The sequence below is a fragment of the Crinia signifera genome, chromosome 8 (genome assembly GCF_055691185.1).
Source record: "Crinia signifera chromosome 8, ASM5569118v1, whole genome shotgun sequence".
NCBI classification, from domain to species: Eukaryota; Metazoa; Chordata; class Amphibia; order Anura; family Myobatrachidae; genus Crinia; species Crinia signifera.
In genome coordinates, this window is record NC_139224.1 from 4175380 (window position 1) to 4198512 (window position 23133).

The 23133-nt window shown below is 48.0% G+C and overlaps 1 protein-coding gene across 5 annotated transcripts in view; it reads left to right on the top strand.

The window, feature by feature from the left end:
- Positions 1-23133, top strand: part of LOC146025641 (solute carrier family 26 member 6-like) — a 42655-nt gene that overhangs the window by 13831 nt on the left and 5691 nt on the right. For all 5 annotated transcript variants that reach the window (XM_083155605.1, XM_083155603.1, XM_083155606.1 and 2 more), the window contains exons 9-18: positions 2121-2203; positions 3120-3267; positions 5498-5611; positions 8717-8794; positions 10826-10921; positions 12478-12584; positions 14015-14084; positions 15716-15808; positions 17721-17858; positions 19879-20073. In XM_083155605.1, coding sequence (XP_083011731.1) covers positions 2121-2203; positions 3120-3267; positions 5498-5611; positions 8717-8794; positions 10826-10921; positions 12478-12584; positions 14015-14084; positions 15716-15808; positions 17721-17858; positions 19879-20073 — 1122 coding nt within the window. The remainder of the gene's footprint in view (positions 1-2120; positions 2204-3119; positions 3268-5497; positions 5612-8716; positions 8795-10825; positions 10922-12477; positions 12585-14014; positions 14085-15715; positions 15809-17720; positions 17859-19878; positions 20074-23133) is intronic.

The window sequence follows — 23133 nt, forward strand, 5'->3', positions numbered from 1 at the left end:
CAATGGGGCACCATATTTGTCACAGTTACCCTAGGAATGTAATTATACCGGGAATGGGTCATAGGGTCGATATGATGAAGGTCGACAAACATTAGATCAACCAACTAAAGGTCGACATCGCCAAAGTCAACAGGGTTGGACGGTTGACACAAGCATTAGGTTAACAATGGGAAAGTTGCAGTCAAAAGGTCCCAGTGCCCGTTGCGACAAAAAAAGTGAAAAACTCATGTCAACTTTTTGACTTCGACCTTCCCATTGTTGACCTAATGCTTGTGTTGACCTTGGCCATGTCGATCTGTTTCATGTGTCAGCACCGTTTATAGTGTCGACCTAGTGACCATATCCCGTTATACCCCACAAATAAAAAATGTTTGTTAAAAGAATAAATATTAATAAATCAAAATTCAATAGTTTTTTTAAAAAAATGATAGAAATAGCCTAAAACTATCTATCTATCTATCTATCTATCTATCCTGAATATGAGACATGAGTACAGTTATCCCTGAGGTGGGAGATCGGTTAGGTAATCCTACTTAGGCTATTGCTGACCTGTGACCTCCGCCTGTGAGTACAGTTATCCTTGAGGTGGGAGAGCGGTTGGGTAATCCTACTTAGGTTATTCCTGACCTGTGACCTCCGCCTGTGAGTACAGTTATCCTTGAGGTGGGAGAGCGGTTGGGTAATCCTACTTAGGTTATTCCTGACTGTGACCTCCGCCTGTGAGTACAGTTATCCCTGAGGTGGGAGAGCGGTTGGGTAAACCTACGTAGGTTATTGCTGACCTAGGACCTCTGCCTGTGAGTACAGTTATTCCTAAGGTGGGAGATCGGTTGGGTAATCCTACGTAGGTTATTGCTGACCTGTGACCTCCGCCTGTGAGTACAGTTATCCCTGAGGTGGGAGAGCGGTTGGGTAATCCTACGTAGGTTATTGCTGACCTGTGACCTCCGCCTGTGAGTACAGTTATCCCTGAGGTGGGAGAGCGGTTGGGTAATCCTACGTAGGTTATTGCTGACCTGTGACCTCCGCCTGTGAGTACAGTTATTCCTGAGGTGGGAGAGCGGTTGGGTAATCCTACGTAGGTTATTGCTGACCTGTGACCTCCGCCTGTGAGTACAGTTATTCCTGAGGTGGGAGAGCGGTTGGGTAATCCTATGTAGGTTATTGCTGACCTGTGACCTCCGCCTGTGAGTACAGTTATCCCTGAGGTGGGAGAGCGGTTGGGTAATCCTACGTAGGTTATTGCTGACCTGTGACCTCTGCCTATGAGTACAGTTATTCCTGAGGTGGGAGATCGGTTGGGTAATCCTACGTAGGTTATTGCTGACCTGTGACCTCCGCCTGTGAGTACATTTATCCCTGAGGTGGGAGAGCGGTTGGGTAAACCTACGTAGGTTATTGCTGACCTGGGACCTCTGCCTGTGAGTACAGTTATTCCTAAAGTGGGAGATCGGTTGGGTAATCCTACGTAGGTTATTGCTGACCTGTGACCTCCGCCTGTGAGTACAGTTATCCCTGAGGTGGGAGAGCGGTTGGGTAATCCTACGTAGGTTATTGCTGACCTGTGAGTACAGTTATTCCTGAGGTGGGAGAGCGGTTGGGTAATCCTACGTAGGTTATTGCTGACCTGTGACCTCCGCCTGTGAGTACAGTTATCCCTGAGGTGGGAGAGCGATTGGGTAAACCTACTTAGGTTATTGCTGACCTGTGACCTCCGCCTGTGAGTACAGTTATTCCTGAGGTGGGAGAGCGGTTGGGTAATCCTACGTAGGTTATTGCTGATCTGTGACCCTTGCCTGTGAGTACAGTTATCCCTGAGGTGGGAGAGCGGTTGGGTAAACCTACTTAGGTTATTGCTGACCTGTGACCTCCGCCTGTGAGTACAGTTATTCCTGAGGTGGGAGAGCGGTTGGGTAATCCTACGTAGGTTATTGCTGACCTGTGACCCTTGCCTGTGCGCCCTCTGTGGTTGGCTGATTTCCTATCTCTACAGCCAGAATATAAAAGCATTTATCCGTGTATTGTTCTGTTAGTACACAGTGAGAACATGGCGTGTTCTGTGTATCATATGTATAACGAGATGCGGCCTCTGACGAGCTTATTGTCTGCTCTGTGTTTAGCTAATTGTTGCTACTGGGATTTCCTACGGTGCCAATCTGAATGGTGTGTACGGCGTGGCTATAGTGGGAGATATCCCGACAGGGTAAGTGCTGAATTATGTATAAGGCTCATTAGTGTTGTAGTAATTCATCAGCCGAGACCCTTCTATGTCAGCAGCTGATTAGTAATAGGTGTAATACATGTGCTAGCGTTCATATCCGGGCTGCCGTGGCCTCTACAGCGAGAGGTTTAACCAAATTCATTCATTAATGGGGGCGATGCATTAAACGTTCTAATGGGGTGTACACACGGTGAGATTTTGGCAGGAGATTTTGACTAGATAGTCAAAATCTCCTCGAAGGTTAGCCAAAATCTCCCTGTTTTTCTAGCATAGATTGCTTAGCATAGAGTGACTGTGCAGGCAAGGCAATTTGGACTAGATCATAGACTATCATTACTAAAATCGCTTAGTCAAACTCTCTCCCAAAATAGCTTAGTCAAAATTGGCCATTAGCCAATATCTCACCAGGTGTACGGCAACCTGTGCGGCCAATCTGCCCTGAGCGCATTACATTGTGTTGCTATCAGCATCCTCTACACCTGTCTCTGAAATGTTGCAAAATGCGAGTGCTTTTGCAGAGTCCCCTCCCCTCCCCTTGTCTTACTATAAGTATTGCCCTAGTGCGCACCTGTGCAGACTCGGGGCAGATTTATCAAACTTGGTAAAGTGAAAGGTGATAAGGCACCAGCCAAATCAGCTCCTAAATGTCATTTTCAAACCTGATCTATGAATGTGTACAATGACAGAGGAGCAGATTGGCTGCTGTCTTATCTCCGGCCTCTTTATCCCTTCACCCTGCTTAGTAAACCTGCCCCTCAGTCGCCCAATGCCACCACAGGAACCCAGGTAGTGCAGATCAGCAGCTTGGTCCTCTGCCCCCTAAATGTTCTGTCCATGTTGGGTTTGCCAGTAAATCTCGGTGTCTGTATGACAGTGACTTATCGTTTCCTGCCTGTAGGATGAAAGCTCCCATTGTTCCAAAAATGGACCTGTTTGCCAGCATGGTGGGTAACGCTTTCGCTATCGCAGTTGTGGTCTATGCGTTCACCATCTCTGTGGTGAAGATGTTTGCCGTTAAACATGGCTACAACGTGGACAGTAATCAGGTGAGACACATCAGGGGCAGAACTACCATTGGTGCAACAAGTGCAGTGCCCCAGGGCCCCTGGGGATTAAGGGGCTCACTGTTACCCCTGTCGCCCTCTTTCTGTCACCCACTGTTTTTATCTGTCACACTCTCCCTGCCACACTCTGCCTCCCCCTGCCACACTCTGCCTCCCCCTGCCACACTCTGCCTCCCCCTACCACACTCTGCATCCCCCTGCCACACTCTGCCTCCCCCTGCCACACTCTGCCTCCCCCTGCCACACTCTGCCTCCCCCTGCCACACTCTGCCTCCCCCTACCACACTCTGCATCCCCCTACCACACTCTGCATCCCCCTACCACACTCTGCCTCCCTCTGCCTCCCCCTGCCACACTCTGCCTCCCCCTGCCACACTCTCCCTCCCCTGCCTCCCCCTGCCACACTCTGCCTCCCCCTACCACACTCTGCATCCCCCTACCACACTCTGCATCCCCCTACCACACTCTGCCTCCCTCTGCCTCCCCCTGCCACACTCTGCCTCCCCCTGCCACACTCTCCCTCCCCTGCCTCTCCCTGCCACACTCTGCCTCCCCCTGCCACACTCTGCCTCCCCCTGCCACACTCTGCCTTCCCTGCCTCTCCCTGCCACATTCTGCCTCTCCCTGCCACACTCTGGCTCTCCCTGCCATAACCGTCAGTTCAGAGTCTATCTGCCAAACGCACAGTCAGCGTTTGGCAGATAGACTCTGATCTGACGGTAACGTGGAAAAGGACATCAGCTGGAGAGGCGTTTATTGCGCCCTAAGTTCTGAAATCGCTGTTTCCCATCGAGTGGACCAACACAGAATTGGTAGACTAACAGCGGAGACCTTGTCATCATTTAAAGCACTCACCCAAGAGTATATTTCTAGATTTATACACTTAATCAAGGTTTAAAAGGCTTATTGATCTTGGTGTACTACCCCTGAAGAATTCCCTAGGGGACGAAACGCGTAGGGTTTTATCGTATGATCATGTTACACCTGTGATTGAAGTCCTGTACTGAACCACGAAAATTAGTGCAAAACGATTTCAAAACGTGTACTCTTTTAAACTGTTTTATTGTAAAAAAATAAATACTTTGTATTTTTACAAATTGTGGACTGGTGAAACCACCCTTTGAGCGCACCTCTACACCTTTCTTCTCCATATATATATATATATATATATATGTATGTCCATTTATTCCGGCACTCCAATATTCCCAACTGCTCCGGTGCCACCAATGCTATTCATATACGGCCCAAATAAAGAGCACTCAGGAGGCTTCACAGCAAATCCAACAACTCTGTATTAGAAGGTAGATGAACGTTTTCGGGACCGTAGTATCTGAGGAAGGGACTACGGTCCCGAAAATGTTCATCTACCTTCTAATACAGATTTGTTGAATTTGCTGTGAAGTCTCCTGAGTGCTCTTTATTTGGATTATATATATATATATATATATATATATATATATATATATATATCTATCTCTCTCATTTCATGATAATTGATTACATATTATCCTGGGCAGGTTTGTCTTGCCCCAGCAATACTCACCACTCAAGGGCAGCACCCCATTATCCCCACACACTACCACACACCCCATTAATCCCACACACACCCCATTACCCCCACACACTACCACACACACCCCATTACCCCCACACACTACCACACACACCCCATTACCCCCACGCACTACCACACACACCCCATTACCCCCACACACTACCACACACACCCCATTACCCCCACACACTACCACACACACCCCATTACCCCTACACACTACCACACACACCCCATTACCCCCACACACTACCACACACACCCCATTACCCACACACACACCCCATTACCCCCACACATACCCCATTCCCCCCACACACTACCACACACACCCCATTCCCCCCACACACTACCACACACACACCCCATTCCCCCCACACACACACCCCATTACCCCCACACACTACCACACACACACCCCATTACCCCCACACACTACCACACACTACCACACACACCCCATTACCCCTACACACTACCACACACACCCCATTACCCCCACACACACCCCATTACCCCCACACATTACCACAAACACCCCATTCCCCCCACACGGTGTGACAGTATGGAGGGGTGCACAGTACCTGTAGCTGTGAACACAGTTATAATCCTGAATTGTTCCGATACAGTATATATAATATATTTTCTTCCCTCTAGGAGTTCATAGCCCTGGGTCTCTGTAACCTCTTTGGAAGCTTCTTCCAGTGTTTCACTATAGGAACAGCGATGTCCAGGAGTCTAGTGCAAGAGAGCACCGGAGGAATGAGCCAGGTACCTGACCAGAGGGGGGCAGTGACCGGTCTACATAAACGGGGGTGCACCTGTCCCTGCCCCCGGAAGTGATGATGTGACACATCTAAAACCGGCAGGGGTTCCCAAACTCAGGGGTTTATGTACTTCACCTTAGAGAGAGACAAAGTTGATAAAATACCAAAGAATCCACCCCTAACTGTCATGTGTTTGTAAAATCACAAAACAGGTCTCCCTCCAATTTATCTCTCTGGGGCTTAGTCCATAGACCCCCTCAGTCCATGCACCCTTCCAGTCCAGGTGTAACTGACATTCATAGTTAAGCCAAGTTGGTTATAAGTGAGTTACTAAGGGTGGGAACACACCTGAACAATTGGGCGGAATTCCCTTTGGCCCGGACCTTGCCGACTACCCGTATACAATAGGAATGACCACTGTTCCATCATTAATATGCCCCGGGGCACAGTATGGTAATCTTCCATTTGGCCGAGCAGTGCGGAGGACAGAGCACTGGAACATGTACATTCACGCTGAGCAATCCAGCGGATATATACTTACAGTGTGGCCGTTATATACATGTCGGTGTGAGATCATTGTAAGAGTCAGATGTACTAAGCCCCGATGAGTGATAAAGTGGATGAGATAAAGTATCAACTAATCCTAACAAACATTTTAAACATGACCGACTTGGTTTGTACTTAATCTCTCTTCACTTTATCACTCTCTATGGCTGAGCTCCTCTCCAATGCGCCTGTGCTCAAGCATGAACAGTCTTAAAGCTCCTAATGGGTGCAGTTTGGGAACCACTAGCCATCTAAAGAGGACAGGTGGAGAAGTTCTATAAAAAAGAGATTCGTTGATTGGTTGCTATTGACAACATCACCTGTCCTCTTTAGTAGGTTTGATACAACTTGCCCTGCAGTTACTGCATGTGTATCAATTTTACAAGTAACATAAAATCCCAATTGAAGTCCTATAAATGACCCTATATGCTACAATACTCCTCGTCCTCCCAGGAATAACACCTGTTTGTATTTAGGTTGCTGGCGCTGTATCGTCCCCCAGGAATAACACCTGTTTGTATTTAGGTTGCTGGCGTTGTATCGTGTCCCCCCCCCCCCCCCCCAGGAATAACACCTGTTTGTATTTAGGTTGCTGGCGCTGTATCGTCCCCCCAGGTATAAAACCTGTTTGTATTTAGGTTGCTGGCGCTGTATCGCCCCCCCAGGAATAACACCTGTTTGTATTTAGGTTGCTGGCGCTGTATCGTCCCCCCCAGGAATAACACCTGTTTGTATTTAGGTTACTGGTGCTGTATCGTCCCCCCAGGACTAACACCTGTTTGTATTTAGGTTGCTGGCGCTGTATCGCCCCCCAGGAATAACACTTGTTTGCATTTAGGTTGCTGGCGCTGTATCGCCCCCCAGGAATAACACCTGTTTGTATTTAGGTTGCTGGCGCTGTATCGCCCCCCAGGACTAACACCTGTTTGTATTTAGGTTGCTGGCGCTGTATCGCCGCCCAGGAATAACACCTGTTTGTATTTAGGTTGCTGGCGCTGTATCGCCGCCCAGGAATAACACCTGTTTGTATTTAGGTTGCTGGCGCTGTATCGCCCCCCCAGGACTAACACCTGTTTGTATTTAGGTTGCTGGCGCTGTATCGCCCCCCAGGAATAACACCTGTTTGTATTTAGGTTGCTGGCGCTGTATCGCCCCCCCAGGAATAACACCTGTTTGTATTAAGGCTGCTGGCGCTGTATCGCCCCCCAGGAATAACACCTGTTTGTATTTAGGTTGCTGGCGCTGTATCGCCCCCCAGGAATAACACCTGTTTGTATTTAGGTTGCTGGCGCTGTATCGCCCCCCAGGACTAACACCTGTTTGTATTTAGGTTGCTGGCGCTGTATCGCCCCCCCAGGAATAACACCTGTTTGTATTTAGGTTGCTGGCGCTGTATCGCCCCCCCAGGAATAACACCTGTTTGTATTTAGGTTGCTGGCGCTGTATCGTCCCCCAGGACTAACACCTGTTTGTATTTAGGTTGCTGGCGCTGTATCGCCGCCCAGGAATAACACCTGTTTGTATTTAGGTTGCTGGCGCTGTATCGCCCCCCCCAGGAATAACACCTGTTTGTATTTAGGTTGCTGGCGCTGTATCGTCCCCCAGGACTAACACCTGTTTGTATTTAGGTTGCTGGCGCTGTATCGCCGCCCAGGAATAACACCTGTTTGTATTTAGGTTGCTGGCGCTGTATCGCCCCCCCAGGACTAACACCTGTTTGTATTTAGGTTGCTGGCGCTGTATCACCCCCCAGGAATAACACCTGTTTGTATTTAGGTTGCTGGCGCTGTATCGCCCCCCCAGGAATAACACCTGTTTGTATTTAGGTTGCTGGCGCTGTATCGCCCCCCCAGGAATAACACCTGTTTGTATTTAGGTTGCTGGAGCTGTATCATCCCCCCCAGGAATAACACCTGTTTGTATTTAGGTTGCTGGTGCTGTATCGTCCCCCCAGGAATAACACCTGTTTGCATTTGCGCTGTATCGTCCCCCCAGGAATAACACCTGTTTGTATTTAGGTTGCTGGCGCTGTATCGTCCCCCCCCCATGAATAACACCTGTTTGTATTTAGGTTGCTGGCGCTGTATCGTCCCCCCAGGACTAACACCTGTTTGTATTTAGGTTGCTGGCGCTGTATCACCCCCCAGGAATAACACCTGTTTGTATTTAGGTTGCTGGCGCTGTATCGCCCCCCCAGGAATAACACCTGTTTGTATTTAGGTTGCTGGCGCTGTATCGCCCCCCCAGGAATAACACCTGTTTGTATTTAGGTTGCTGGAGCTGTATCATCCCCCCCAGGAATAACACCTGTTTGTATTTAGGTTGCTGGTGCTGTATCGTCCCCCCAGGAATAACACCTGTTTGCATTTGCGCTGTATCGTCCCCCCAGGAATAACACCTGTTTGTATTTAGGTTGCTGTGGCTGTATCGTCCCCCCAGGAATAACACCTGTTTGTATTTAGGTTGCTGGCACTGTATCGTCCCCCCCCAGGAATAACACCTGTTTGTATTTAGGTTGCTGGCGCTGTATCGTCCCCCAGGAATAACACCTGTTTGTATTTAGGTTGCTGGTGCTGTATCGTCCTTGCTTATCCTCGTTATCATCCTGAAGGCTGGAGAGCTGTTTAAGACTCTTCCAAAAGTGAGTCGGGGTCGGTGAGTTTATCGCACAGGTGCGTCTGTTCCCTGCGGGTGGCCTCGGGTCTCTTGCCAGCTCGGGTGGGGATGTAACTACAATTCTGTGTAGACAGTGATGCTCATTGTGGGTGCCGCTCACTAACAGAACACTCGCTATAATAGAATATTATTGTATAAATAACAGGTGGGGAAGTAGAATTCCCCAGATTCCCAGATTTGATTCTGATATGGGAATCTTCAGGAAGTGGAAGCTGCTTTATATACTGTAATAATATTATTTGCACAATCCGTTATTACACAACTGTTTTTGCATAACAATGTCATTAATCGTCTGCTTTGCAGTGTTCCCCCACCAGCTATTTGTAGGGTACAGATCACAGGATCAGAAGGGTTAGATTCATGGTGAGAGTCACAGCCCCCCCCCCCCCCCCCCCCATATATATACAGACACATTCTACCTGTCCAGGGGGGGGGGGATAAAAATAGCCACCACAGAGAAATAAACACATGTTGGTCAATACAAAAAACAAAACCGATTCCTCACCTAAGGCTACGTCACCATTCTCAGCCACAGCCTCTTGTCTTCCCCAGCCACAGCACCATTCTCAGCCACAGCCTCTTGTCTTCCCCAGCCACAGCACCATCCTCTGCCACAGCCCCTTGTCTTCCCCAGCCACAGCACCATCCTCTGCCACAGCCCCTTGTCTTCCCCAGCCACAGCACCATCCTCTGCCAAAGCCCCTTGTCTTCCCCAGCCACAGCACCATCCTCTGCCAAAGCCCCTTGTCTTCCCCAGCCACAGCACCATTCTCAGCCACAGCCTCTTGTCTTCCCCAGCCACAGCACCATCCTCTGCCACAGCCCCTTGTCTTCCCCAGCCACAGCACCATCCTCTGCCAAAGCCCCTTGTCTTCCCCAGCCACAGCACCATCCTCTGCCAAAGCCCCTTGTCTTCCCCAGCCACAGCACCATCCTCTGCCAAAGCCCCTTGTCTTCCCCAGCCACAGCACCATTCTCAGCCACAGCCTCTTGTCTTCCCCAGCCACAGCACCATCCTCTGCCACAGCCCCTTGTCTTCCCCAGCCACAGCACCATCCTCTGCCAAAGCCCCTTGTCTTCCCCAGCCACAGCACCATCCTCTGCCAAAGCCCCTTGTCTTCCCCGCCACAGCCCCTCGTCTTCCCCTGCCACAGCACCATCCTCCGCCACAGCCCCTTGTCTTCCCCTGCCACAGCAACATCCTCTTCCACAGCCCCTTGTCTTCCCTGCCACAGCAACATCACCATCTAATGGTCAACAAGCTTTTCTGGATTTCCTAAACTTTTGTGTCCCTTACAATCCATGTGGACTATGATTGGGAAGAGTAAATGTGGAGTGATCCACATGACTGTAAAATGGACACATTACGGCCAGCAAATAAAAAAAAATTGTGTCTGCCATTTCTGTTTCAACCCATTAACCCTGTCAACTTTAGACACAGTCAACCTTTTAAACAAGTGGCAGCTCCTGAGGATGGGGCTGCAGGACCATTCAAATAAGGGAGCCACACCCACTGCCACCAACTGCCATTCCAAACAGTCTCACTGACAGTGTGTGTATTTGAATTTTGAACTGTGCTGCAGCCCCTTCCTCAGGATCCGCCACTGCTTTTGACCCATGTTGACCTATTGGCTGTCTATGTAATATGTGTAGATCTATAATAAGACACCCATCTTGCTCAAGGCTTGATTCCATAATGTATTGTGTTGAGCCGCTTACCGCAGGGTGTAGTCCCATACCGCAGGGTGTAGCCGCTTGTAGCCCCTTACTGCAGGGTGTAGCCGCTTGTAGCCCCTTACCACAGGGTGTAGCCACTTGTAGCCCCTTACCGCAGGGTGTAGCCGCTTGTAGCCCCTTACCGCAGGGCGAAGCCGCTTACCGCAGGGCGTAGCCCCTTACCGCAGGGTGTACATTTGGGTTGCTCTCTCTGGCTTTGCATGGGATTCCTCTAACTGCCCAACAGAATTTTGGCTGAATGTCGTTCTTTATCCCCCAGGCTATATTGGCTTCCGTGGTCATTGTGAACCTAAAGGGGATTTTCAAGCAGTTTGCGGATATTCCAGCACTTTGGAGAACGAACAAAGTGGATTTGGTAGGAAGCGTTACAAGATTGTGGTTGATGATGTTTATTATTGATAAGCACGATAACGTTATTGTCAACAATATTTTGTGTATATCCTCTAGTACTGTGTACACACTATGGGCCATATGTACGGAGCTTCAAAAGTGATAACGTGGAGACCGATAAAGCCAGCCAATCAGCTCCTAACTGTTAGGAGCTGATTGGCTGGCTGTTTATCACTCTCCATGTTATCACTTTTTGAAGACTGAAGCGCGTTCTCACAGGTCAATAGCGATTCTATGTCCTCTTTACATCCAGGGTGACGGAGGATTTCGACAGGGCACTGTGCGCTACCTGCCTCCAGGTAAATAATAATGTAGTTAGAGGTTTTTAAATAGTAAATTGTGCCCAATAAAGATTATTTTGGATGCCTTTTTTCTCTAAAAGGCAGCTATGCTGAAGTGTCGGTGATGTGGGACAGGTGAGGTGTCAGTGATGGGGGACAGGTATGGTGAGGTGTCAGTGATGTGGGACAGGTATGGTGAGGTGTCAGTGATGTGGGACAGGTATGGTGAGGTGTAAGTGATGTGGGACAGGTATGGTGAGGTGTCAGTGATGTGGGACAGGTATGGTGAGGTGTAAGTGATGCGGGACAGGTATGGTGAGGTGTCAGTGATGTGGGACAGGTATGGTGAGGTGTAAGTGATGTGGGACAGGTATGGTGAGGTGTCAGTGATGTGGGACAGGTATGGTGAGGTGTCAGTGATGGGGGACAGGTATGGTGAGGTGTAAGTGATGCGGGACAGGTATGGTGAGGTGTAAGTGATGCGGGACAGGTATACAGAGGTGTCAGTGATGCGGGACAGGTATACAGAGGTGTCAGTGATGCGGGACAGGTATACAGAGGTGTCAGTGATGCGGGACAGGTATACAGAGGTGTCAGTGATGCGGGACAGGTATACAGAGGTGTCAGTGATGCGGGACAGGTATACAGAGGTGTCAGTGATTCAGGACAGGTATACAGAGGTGTCAGTGATGCAGGACAGGTATACAGAGGTGTAGATGATGTGGCCATACAACATACCTCCCAACTTTTATGGAGTAGGAGGCGGGACGACGTTGATGCGTGCCGCAGGCGCGTCGAAATTTTAGGGGGCGTGACCTAATTCCTAACTCTTTTACGAGGCCACGCCCCCCATTTTGACGCAATGGGAGCATGACCCAGAGGCTCTCGGAGCCTCTAGCCATGCCCCCAGCCCCCTGGCTGCGGGAATAGACGCTGTGCGCATGCGCACAGCTTTTATTCCCCGCTGCTTAGCAGCCGACAGGGGGTAATCCCAACAGCCCCCCCTCACCGCAGGACACTGCCGGCCGCGGAAGGGACAGCGGGACAGGCCCTGATAATCGGGACTGTCCCGCTAAAATCGGGACTGTTGGGAGGTATTATTACAATATCTATGGACACTAACAGCTGCAGTACTACTGCACCCTTACACAGACCATGGCTGACATTGCATAACTCTGTGGTATACGGTACATACTCCCATACCTCCGACACTGACCTCTAACACTATGGAACCTTGCAGCTGGTCTGGTTAGTGACCTTCGTGGCTACAATACTCCTAAATTTGGACATCGGTCTGGGTGTTTCTGTGGCCTTTTCCCTCCTGATGGTGATCTTCAGGACCCAGCTGTGAGTAACTGACAGACTTCATTTCTACATTTTATCGATTACGTTTTTTTTTTTACAAGATTCATTAGGAATTGCTGTAACATAATGGGCGAGATGTACTAAAGGGAAAATGCGGTAAAACGGGGGTTTTACCGCATTTTCCTATGTACTATTACCCGTCCACCCCGTTTTCGCCAGACAGGGTATCGCCACCCTCTGGGTGGCGATACCCTATAGAAGCCTATGGTCTTCTTTTCTCCTCCCGCCGCGTCGCCGCAACCCCGCCGCCTTGCCGACCCCCCCCCCCCTTTCCCCCTCCCTTGGGCTTATCTTCTTGCAGGTCCTCCAGGACCCCGGTAAGCCCTTCCTCCCCCTATCAACGCAGCCGGACGTCCTCCCGGCTGCAGGGGGGGGGGGAGGAGGCGCCGGGGACAGCCTGCTTAGCTGTCCCCGGCGTGTAGGCATCAGGAGCCGGCAGGGAGGAGACGGAGACCCCCCCGCAGACCAGAGAACAGGTATCGTGGGGGGGCTCCGTTACTGCACCGTGATGCCAGCCGCATATGTTAGTACATATGCGGCAGCATCGCGGCGGACACCCGGCGAAGGGTGGCAATGTATATTAATACATCCCGCCCAATGAGAGAGAGAGAGAGCAATCCACGAAGGCAGGAACTCAGAGACTTGGGCCCTCATTCTGATTGTCTCTGGCCACGACGTGTTCGCATCGGGGACCGATGTTTTCATACTGTGCATGTGCAGGGCTGCTGTGCGAACGCAGGTGGGTAGCTGTCACAGTACGTCAGCCCCCCGCCTCCTTCTCGGACTGGACACAGCGGCTCAGACTGACTTAGATTTGTGAGTAGTGAAAATAATCATTCAGTGGTCGGTGACATCTAATGATTTTGCTCCCCTACGCTACCATAGGGTGCATGTAAAACATCCATTCACGATGCAGCGGGGATGTTTGGAGTGCGGTGGGCGTTGGAAGGCTCAGCGAATTCTCGCTGCTTAGCAATCCAACCAGAATCACCCCCTCTGTCCTGTTGTACTTCAGTCTCCGAGTGCCACCTGCTCTACATATGGGGACACCATTCTCCTAAGGGAAAGCACCGGACCCCTTTACCTCTTCGCAAGCCAGAGGGCTGCGGGGTCCCTTTTTTTAAAAAATTTTTGGAAAAAAACAATCCTCTCCACCCCTTTCCTCATATACACACTAAACCTGAAATTACATTTCTTCTTCCTTTTTTTTTATTTTTTATAAATATTTATTTTGTAATGAGGAAAGTGAGCGCTGCATTCACAAATCATTAAATCCGGCCATTTTCCTGAAATCCTGGGACCGTTCTATAATAATATATCCAACATAGGTTTGCTGCAAACATTTCCATGCACTATGTGACTAATCCGTATACTGTACTGTACTGTATATCTGCTCTTTCCTCCATCCACAGACCCCATTACTCCATCCTTGGGCAAGTGTCCAGTACAGACATATACAAAGACGTGTCTCAGTACCAGCAGGTAGGTACCTGGGAAGACCCACATGCGCAGAGTTCTTAGCTTACTGACGTACCAGCGAAGCCAAACGTCGTCTTGAGATAAACTGATCATACTGGTTCTTTGTTGAGAAATGTCCAACATTTCTCCTACTGACAAGGGCCAGATGCAGTAAGCTTCACAATGTGATAAAGTGGAGAGTGATAAACAACCAGCCAATCAGCTCCTACCTGCCATTTTTGCAAACCCAGCCTGTAACATAGCAGGTAGGAGCTGATTGGCTGGCTGTTTATCGCTCTCCACTTTATCACATTTTGAAGCTGACATGTGTCTACCCAGCTGGCTTGGTCCACGGTTCGCCTGTACACACAGCACGCTCTGTCGATTTAGATCTTTGTATGATAATGCATTAGCAATATATCTATACTGCGTTATAATGTTCACAAGTGTATAAGGACCTGTAGCCAATCACAGAATTAGAATGTTCACCTTCAGCCAATCACAGAGTTGGAATGTTCCCAGGTATAGACCAACATGTTGTCACTCACTGCATTATGATGCTTAGACTGAGCTGTAGCCAATGAGATCATTGGATGCTGTATAGCCCAACCTCTAGCAATGACTGCATTAGAACCATCAGTGATGTAGAGGGACCTGTAGCCTATCAGGTTGTTAGAATGTTTCCACATATATACCCACCTGCAGCCCAGTGTTCCCCAATCCCGGTTCCCAAGGTACGCTAACAGTCCAGGTTTTAGTCCTAGCCATCCTTGAGCACCGGCAGTTAAAGCAAATGAAGTACTAATTAAGTCTCCTGTTTTTAAGTATGGCTATCCTTAAAACCTGGACTGTTAATGTGCCTTGAGGAAAATGGTTAGGAACCCACGCTGTCGAAAATAGGGATGTTCCCACCTGAGCTGGACCGACGGAACCGCGCCAGCTGACCATAAACCATTATACAGTAAGTACTTCATCAGGACTCTAGAGAACAATACATTGGCCCTTATTCTGGTCGGTGCGGATATATCCGCGTGCGTTCGGGCCGCCGATGTTTTGTGTCTGCGCATGTGCAGAGGCGTCTCTGCGCATGTGCGAGCGGGGCGTATGGCCAAATCCCGCATGATATGTGAACACTCCGAATAGGGGGTGGAGAGGGGCGTGAAGGGCTATTTGGGCTCATTACCATATGCATACGCCCCGCGTTTCATGGGCGTTCCCATGCAAACGCTGGGCGTACGTATGGTAATGCGGCCGTGACGCACGTGTAGGGGGAGGACATATGACATCGCCGGATGTCAGCTGCCCGCCCAGATCCCTGCTTTTGCACGGAAAAATGTCCGTGTGGTCTGAGGTTGCGGGAGCTGGTGGAGCACTCGGTCCTGCATTCGATTGTCTGCGACCATCGAATGATGGGGGAGGTTCCCTTAGATGGAGGAGGCGTATTCCGTGTAAAATACACGTGCGGTCCGTTCGGCCAGCTTCTTACCGCGTACGGACGGAGTTGGCGATCCGTATGGAAGGCGGGGTTTCGCACGCACGGTCCTGGCCGCATAATCGGATCCGGCCGCACCGACCAGAATAAGGCCCATTGTGAGTTCTAGGCTACTTCAGGGAAGGTGATGACAGACCTTAATGTGCTGTGTATTGTGCCGCAGGCCACAGAGGTCCCCGGGATAAAGATCTTCAGATCGTCCTGCACCATTTACTTTGCAAATGCGGATTTGTATGCCAACGCGGTTAAAAAGATGGTAAGTTTAAAAAAAAAAAAAAATTCAAAATAAATGACCAATTTGCAATTTACAATATGGCGTTAATGATTGGACACCGGAGGATGCTATTAATGAAGGGGCTTATTATTATAATCGCAATTGTCACACATAATCATGTTTTAGGAACTTATAGTTTATATAATGGGCAAATATGGTGATTTATCGAGTGTCTGTGTTACCGATACGTGGCCATGACGAATTCGGAGAGCCTGCGCTGCAGGATATGGTCAACACAAGCATTAGGTTGACAGTCAAAAGATTGACATACTTTTTTTTCACGTTGTTTTTTTTTGTGTCGACAGGCGGTATTTCATGCCCTACTATCCACTACGGCATGATGGGAAAATAAAATAGTGTTCCGAGCGTAGTGAGTCACCGTGCCCGAAGCGTGGCGAGGGGACGCAGTATGCATTGACTGTGTACATATTGGCACTCAGGACAAATAAAAAAAAATGATGGCGTCAGGCTGCTGGCGGGTGGGAGAACACCTCCATATAGGGATGATAAATACCGGCGCTACTACATGGTGCTGGTACACACAGCGCTCGCCACTTTACTGCCAGTGATAAATGCCGGTGCTACTACGTGGTGCTGTAACACACAACCCTCGCCACTCTACTGCCGATAATAAATACCGGTGCTACTACATGATGCTGGTACACACAGCGCTCGCCACTTTACTGCCGATAATAAATACCGGTGCTACTACGTGGTCCTGGTACACACAGCCCTCGCCACTTTACTGCCGATGATAAATACCGGTGCTACTACGTGATGCTGGTACACACAACCCTCGCCACTTTACTGCTGATGATAAATACCGGTGCTACTACGTGATGCTGGTACACACAGCGCTCGCCACTTTACTGCCGATGATAAATACCGGTGCTACTACATGATGCTGGTACACACAGCCCTCGCCACTTTACTGCCGATGATAAATACCGGTGCTACTACGTGGTGCTGGTACACACAGCGCTCACCACTTTACTGCCGATGATAAATACCGGTGCTACTACGTGGTGCTGGTACACACAGCGCTCGCCACTTTACTGCCGATGATAAATACCGGTGCTACTACGTGGTGCTGGTACACACAGCGCTCGCCACTTTACTGCCGATGATAAATACCGGTGCTACTACGCGGTGCTGGTACACACAGCGCTCGCCACTTTACTGCCGATGATAAATACCGGTGCTACTACGTGATGCTGGTACACACAGCGCTCGCCACTTTACTGCCGATAATAAATACCGGTGCTACTACGTGGTCCTGGTACACACAGCCCTCGCCACTTTACTGCCGATGATAAATACCGGTGCTACTACGTGGTGCTGGTACACACAACCCTCGCCACTTTACTGCCAATTATAAATACCGGTGCTACTACGTAATGCTGGTACACACAACACTCGCCATTTTACTGCCGATGATAAATACCGGTGCTACTACGTGGTGCTGGTACACACAACGCTCACCACTTTACTGCCGATGATAAATACCGGTGCTACTACATGGTGCGGGTACACACAACCCTCACCACTTTATTGCCGATGATAAATACCGGTGCTACTACGTGATGCTGGTACACACAACCCTCCCCCCACTTTACTGCCGATTATAAATACCGGTGCTACTACGTGGTGCTGGTACACAGCGCTCACCACTTTACTGCCAATGATAAATAGACCTTTACAATTATTTGTCTTCTATATTCAGTTGTTTTAACATTTACCTTCCATGTTCTATAAAAAAGATCCTCCATGTCCGTCTCTCCTAGGACACTGCGTATTCCAGTCTATCCTGGCCGGAATGGTCTATCAGACCTGCAGAAAGATGGAGCAGGCAGGGCCTATGCTGAAAACTAACGCCAGCTATTGTATATTACAGAGCGGCATCAAGGTGGATGAACTGATCGAGATCAAGAAAAAAGCAGATAAAAAGCAGAAGCAGCTGCAGAAGAAGGCGGAGAAACGGGAAAAGCGCGCGCTCAAGGCCAAGGAGAAGGATGAGTTCACGGCGGAGCAGGTAAGTGCTGCAGGGTAGGTATTGGGGGAGGGGGAGGCAGCAGAGACAATATGTGACGGTGATGAATACCCTGAACAAATTCAGATGGCTCACTATGGGGCAGATTTATTAAGCTTGGAGAAGAGATAAACTGGAGATAAAGCGGAGAAAAGGTAAAAGAAGATAAAGCACCAGCCAATCAGCTCCCAACTGTCTTTTTCAAACACAGCTGATTGGCTGGTGCTTTATCTCCTTTTACCTTTTCTCCGCTTTATCTCCAGTTTATCTCTTCTCCAAGCTTAATAAATCTACCCCTATATCCTTTACGATGAGTGCCCCTGTGGATTCTAACGCCCCACTCTGTCATCTGTCCTGACTAGATCATTATATATAAATATATATTATATATTTCACAGAAGTTATCGTTTGTCCTGGAGTTCCAGGGAGTTCAAAAGAAACCATGACCCGCAATGTATCGCGTGCAGTGTCGCCTACAGTCTCATACACACTAACGCAATATTACCAACGATATCGCGCATATTGGCCTGTCTGAGCTATATCATTGGTGATATCGCTTATATGCTCAATATCGTTAATGATGAGCGATACGCGGGTTGTTAAGCATGTCCTCCGTCATCTGCACACGCAGCGCAATTTGACTATATAACCAATGACTGAATGTACGAAGCGGGATCTGATGATGGCACTCAGCTATAATGTTTGGTGTGTATGCACTATAGTGTTTGGTGTGTATGCGCTATAGTGTTTGGTATGTATGCACTATAATGTTTGGTGTGTATGCGCTATAGTGTTTGGTGTGTATGCACTATAATGTTTGGTGTGTATGCACTATAGTGTTTGGTGTGTATGCACTATAATGTTTGGTGTGTATGCACTATAATGTTTGGTGTGTATGCACTATAGTGTTTGGTGTGTATGCACTATAATGTTTGGTGTGTATGCACTATAGTGTTTGGTGTGTATGCACTATAATGTTTGGTGTGTATGCACTATAGTGTTTGGTGTGTATGCACTATAATGTTTGGTGTGTATGCACTATAGTGTTTGGTGTGTATGCACTATAATGTTTGGTGTGTATGCACTATAATGTTTGGTGTGTATGCACTATAGTGTTTGGTGTGTATGCACTATAGTGTTTGGTGTGTATGCACTATAGTGTTTGGTGTGTATGCACTATAGTGTTTGGTGTGTATGCACTATAGTGTTTGGTGTGTATGCACTATAGTGTTTGGTGTGTATGCACTATAGTGTTTGGTGTGTATGCACTATAGTGTTTGGTGTGTATGCACTATAGTGTTTGGTGTGTATGCACTATAGTGTTTGGTGTGTATGCACTATAATGTTTGGTGTGTATGCACTATAGTGTTTGGTGTGTATGCACTATAGTGTTTGGTGTGTATGCACTATAGTGTTTGGTGTGTATGCACTATAGTGTTTGGTGTGTATGCACTATAATGTTTGGTGTGTATGCACTATAGTGTTTGGTGTGTATGCACTATAGTGTTTGGTGTGTATGCACTATAGTGTTTGGTGTGTATGCACTATAGTGTTTGGTGTGTATGCACTATAATGTTTGGTGTGTATGCACTATAGTGTTTGGTGTGTATGCACTATAGTGTTTGGTGTGTATGCACTATAATGTTTGGGGTGTATGCACTATAGTGTTTGGTGTGGATGCACTATAGTGTTTGGTGTGGATGCACTATAGTGTTTGGTGTGGATGCACTATAGTGTTTGGTGTGTATGCACTATAGTGTTTGGTGTGTATGCACTATAGTGTTTGCCTTGAGTTCCACAAGAGTCGGTGGCGATATTGTCTAGTGTATATGGGGCTTAGTGTGTACGCAGCTTTATATATCCCAAGGAATGTTGGAGACTGCGGCACTATCTCTGCTATTTTGCCCACAGAAACAATGTTCACCAGAATGGATTCTGTGAATTTGCCACGTTATTCTGCCCCAGGAAGACGTGTGACACGTTTTGTCTATTATTAATATTGTTCCTAATATTTTTTCCCTAGACATATGAACTTTCTTACGTCGATGTACCGGATCCTAGTGATAAACCAGAGACGCACAGTGCAGTGTGTAATGAATTATTAGAGGACAGCGTGTTGGGCAGTCTAGAATTCAACACGTGTGGCATTCACTCGCTCATCCTGGACCTGAGCACCCTCAGCTTTGTAGACACGGTCAGCGTTAAGGTTCTGAAAAATGTGAGCAATTATCAATATCATTCATTGCAGCCCCTGTCCTTTCGTGTTCGTTCAAATACACATTGGTTATAATAGCTATAATGAGTGCATTGCTGCACAAAATCACCAAAAAAGTCATGGCATCCATTTTCTTGGTGAACTGTTCATCTGATTTACAAATTCACTGGGAAAATGGCTGCCACACCATTTTCTTGGAGTCCAGTAGATTCTGGCAAGCCACCAGTGTCTACTCGTATGTACCACCGGCTAGGAAGGAGGCCAGTTATAAACAGGCGGTACAAATCTCTTCACTGCGTCAGCACTGGCAAAACAGAAGCTCTTTTCTAAAGGAATAATTTGCAATGAGCAGAATGGCCTAGGTAAATAGCCAGGCCCTGGGCTTGTTACCACCCACTGGCTTCTTCTCTACGGACATCTCTCAAAAGAGTGGAAGCCATTGTCATTAGGCCACACCCCCTCATCGGGAAACTCCACTACCGGATCCTATTTGCTATAATTACCACAGAATTGTCTATTTATCACCCCATCCTCTCAACAGGGACCCCAGGTCCATTGTATTTATCTCTACATTTTGCCCACTTCACTAACAAGCAGGCAGAATGTTGGAATAGTGCCCAATTTTCGGGGGGGGGAATACCCGAAAAAAATGTATTTCTCCCGGTTTGGATAGGGATGTGTAGTTCAACAACAACAGCTGGTGGGTCACATGTTCCCCATCCCTGGTTTAAAGTCAGATCAATGGAAACAGGGTCTCATAGAAAGGAAATCAACTCACCTCAGTGGACGAGGTATTATAACTGGCTGATATGTACTGTATAGAGCTGAGCCTTGTGGCGCTTCTTAGCGGCAAATCAGCGGTAAGTGACTAGTACCCGCCCCCTTTATATTGTTGTAAACATCGTGAACAGAGCAATATACCTGGAGGAGAGGAGGGTCACCAGCAAACTAGGATTGCTGACACAGCCACAATATTTGCAGTGTAAATAAAATAAAAAATACCTGTGTGGGCTGCATGCAGAGGCAGCCAGTATTTACTCTGCACAGAAACAATATAAATGTATTTGCTTCCCTTGCAAGGTTTGTTCTAGTCACAAAGTTAGAATCAGAATCCAGATGTTCACATTCTGTTGTATGTCACACAATATAACACAAAATAACAGCTGGGAATGTGTGAGATGTATAAAGTGTGAGGAAACTCTGATGCTAATGAAATCACTGGAGATTACTAATTATCATTTGCATATAGAGATATGTTCTAGGGATTTGTACATTTGGCATAATCCAATTGGAATATAGAGTGTGTGTGTGTGTGTGTATATATATATATATATCCTATACCCTTTGATAAAGGCGCAGGAGCGCCGAAACGGCCCGTCAGGCTACATGTATGGCTACTATGCTTCACGTTTATGGCTACCACTGAGATGAAATATACCCGTGGTTACTTAGCTGCTACTGCCTGTAGATGAGTATGATTTGCCTGCTTTATTAAATACTTGATTATTTACTATATGGATGTGCCGGTCCCATCATTTGTGGACACCTTGGTTTTTGCACTTGATTCATGGACTATATATATATATATATATATAAGTACCAGACAGACAAAGGCACTCGGAGACTTGTAAACGGTGAAAACTGGAACGGATTTTAATCCATCGGCCTGTCAACGTTTCGGGGGTCGTACCCCCGTCGTCAGGACATAAGGCAAGATAACGACATGTGCAGTGTACAAACAGAGAATATATAGTGTGTGATACAGTGCATACTCACCCCCTGCCTTCCTGCGTCCCGCCCATGACCTCCGGCACGAGTGTCCGGTACGTGGCGCACTGCTGTGATGTCACACTGTCAGGATCCGTGTCACAGCCGGCGCTTCAGTCCAGCCCGATAGGCAGGTCACATGGGGTAGCTGGAAGAAGAGGGCAAACAGTGTGGGCAAAAAGGTACATAGTGTCAGATCAAATTGCAATAGAGATACATCATGAATGTGCTACATCACTAAAACTAGGGCATCCATGCAATGAAACAAAAACTTTTAAGAGGATGCTAATAACAAAACACCAAAAAAAGGAAAAAACGAGTGTGTAGCCAGTGTGAAACACCACTGTCCTCTAGTGGTGTGTGTGAAAACAACATACCAGACAGATACAAAGTTAAAAACATCTATCAACATACTGTAAAGTGCCGACCCGGATCGATGTCCATGTTTACATGCCAGAAAACTGGACGGCAAAACAACAATGAACACTCATTGGCTATGGGTGGCATAACTGACTACTGTGTAGTCTGCACAGAATGTGCATAGTATAAGAACTAAAGGGAGCCTGGACCCGGCAACTGCACAGCATATGGTGTGACAGTGCAAGAGTTGTTAAACGGCAGTGTCTGTTAAGTGGCACTGCCTGTCGGACTGAATCCGTTGGTGATTGCTCATCATGAGCACACGAGGAGTGAAGCAGGGATGTGGTTACAGGAAGCAGTGTAATCCTAAATTATCATTTAGGCCGCGGGGGTGGACTGTATCTAATTTGAAAATCCATGCAGATTCAAGCTGCAAGAGTTTTTTGGAACGGTTGCCCCCACGGATGGCAGCTGGTACGTGATCAATAATTTTATAGCAGAGGGTCGCCATGCTGTGTTTCAATTGAGCAAAATGCCTGGCGACCGGTTGATCGCTTTTGCCTGTTGCCAGCGCTGCCCTAATGGCACTGCGATGTTGTCCCATTCTAACCTTAAAGGCACAATCGGTTTTGCCGATGTAGAATAATCCGCAAGGACAATAAATTGCATAGACCACGAATTTCGTGGTGCACGTGAGAGGCCATTTGATGCGGAATTTTTTGCCTGTATGGGGGTGGCAAATCTCCGTGCCAGGCGTCATAAAGCTGCACGTAGTGCAGCCGAGGCAACGAAAGCACCCTGTTTTAGTGGGCCTAATGTTTCTGGAATTACTGTCAAAGTTGGTAATTTCAGTTTTTACCTGTAGGTCTTTAAGGTTAGGACAACGCTTGTAACTGGGCATCAGTTTTTTTTGTTTAAACATGGGTAAGGCGGGGT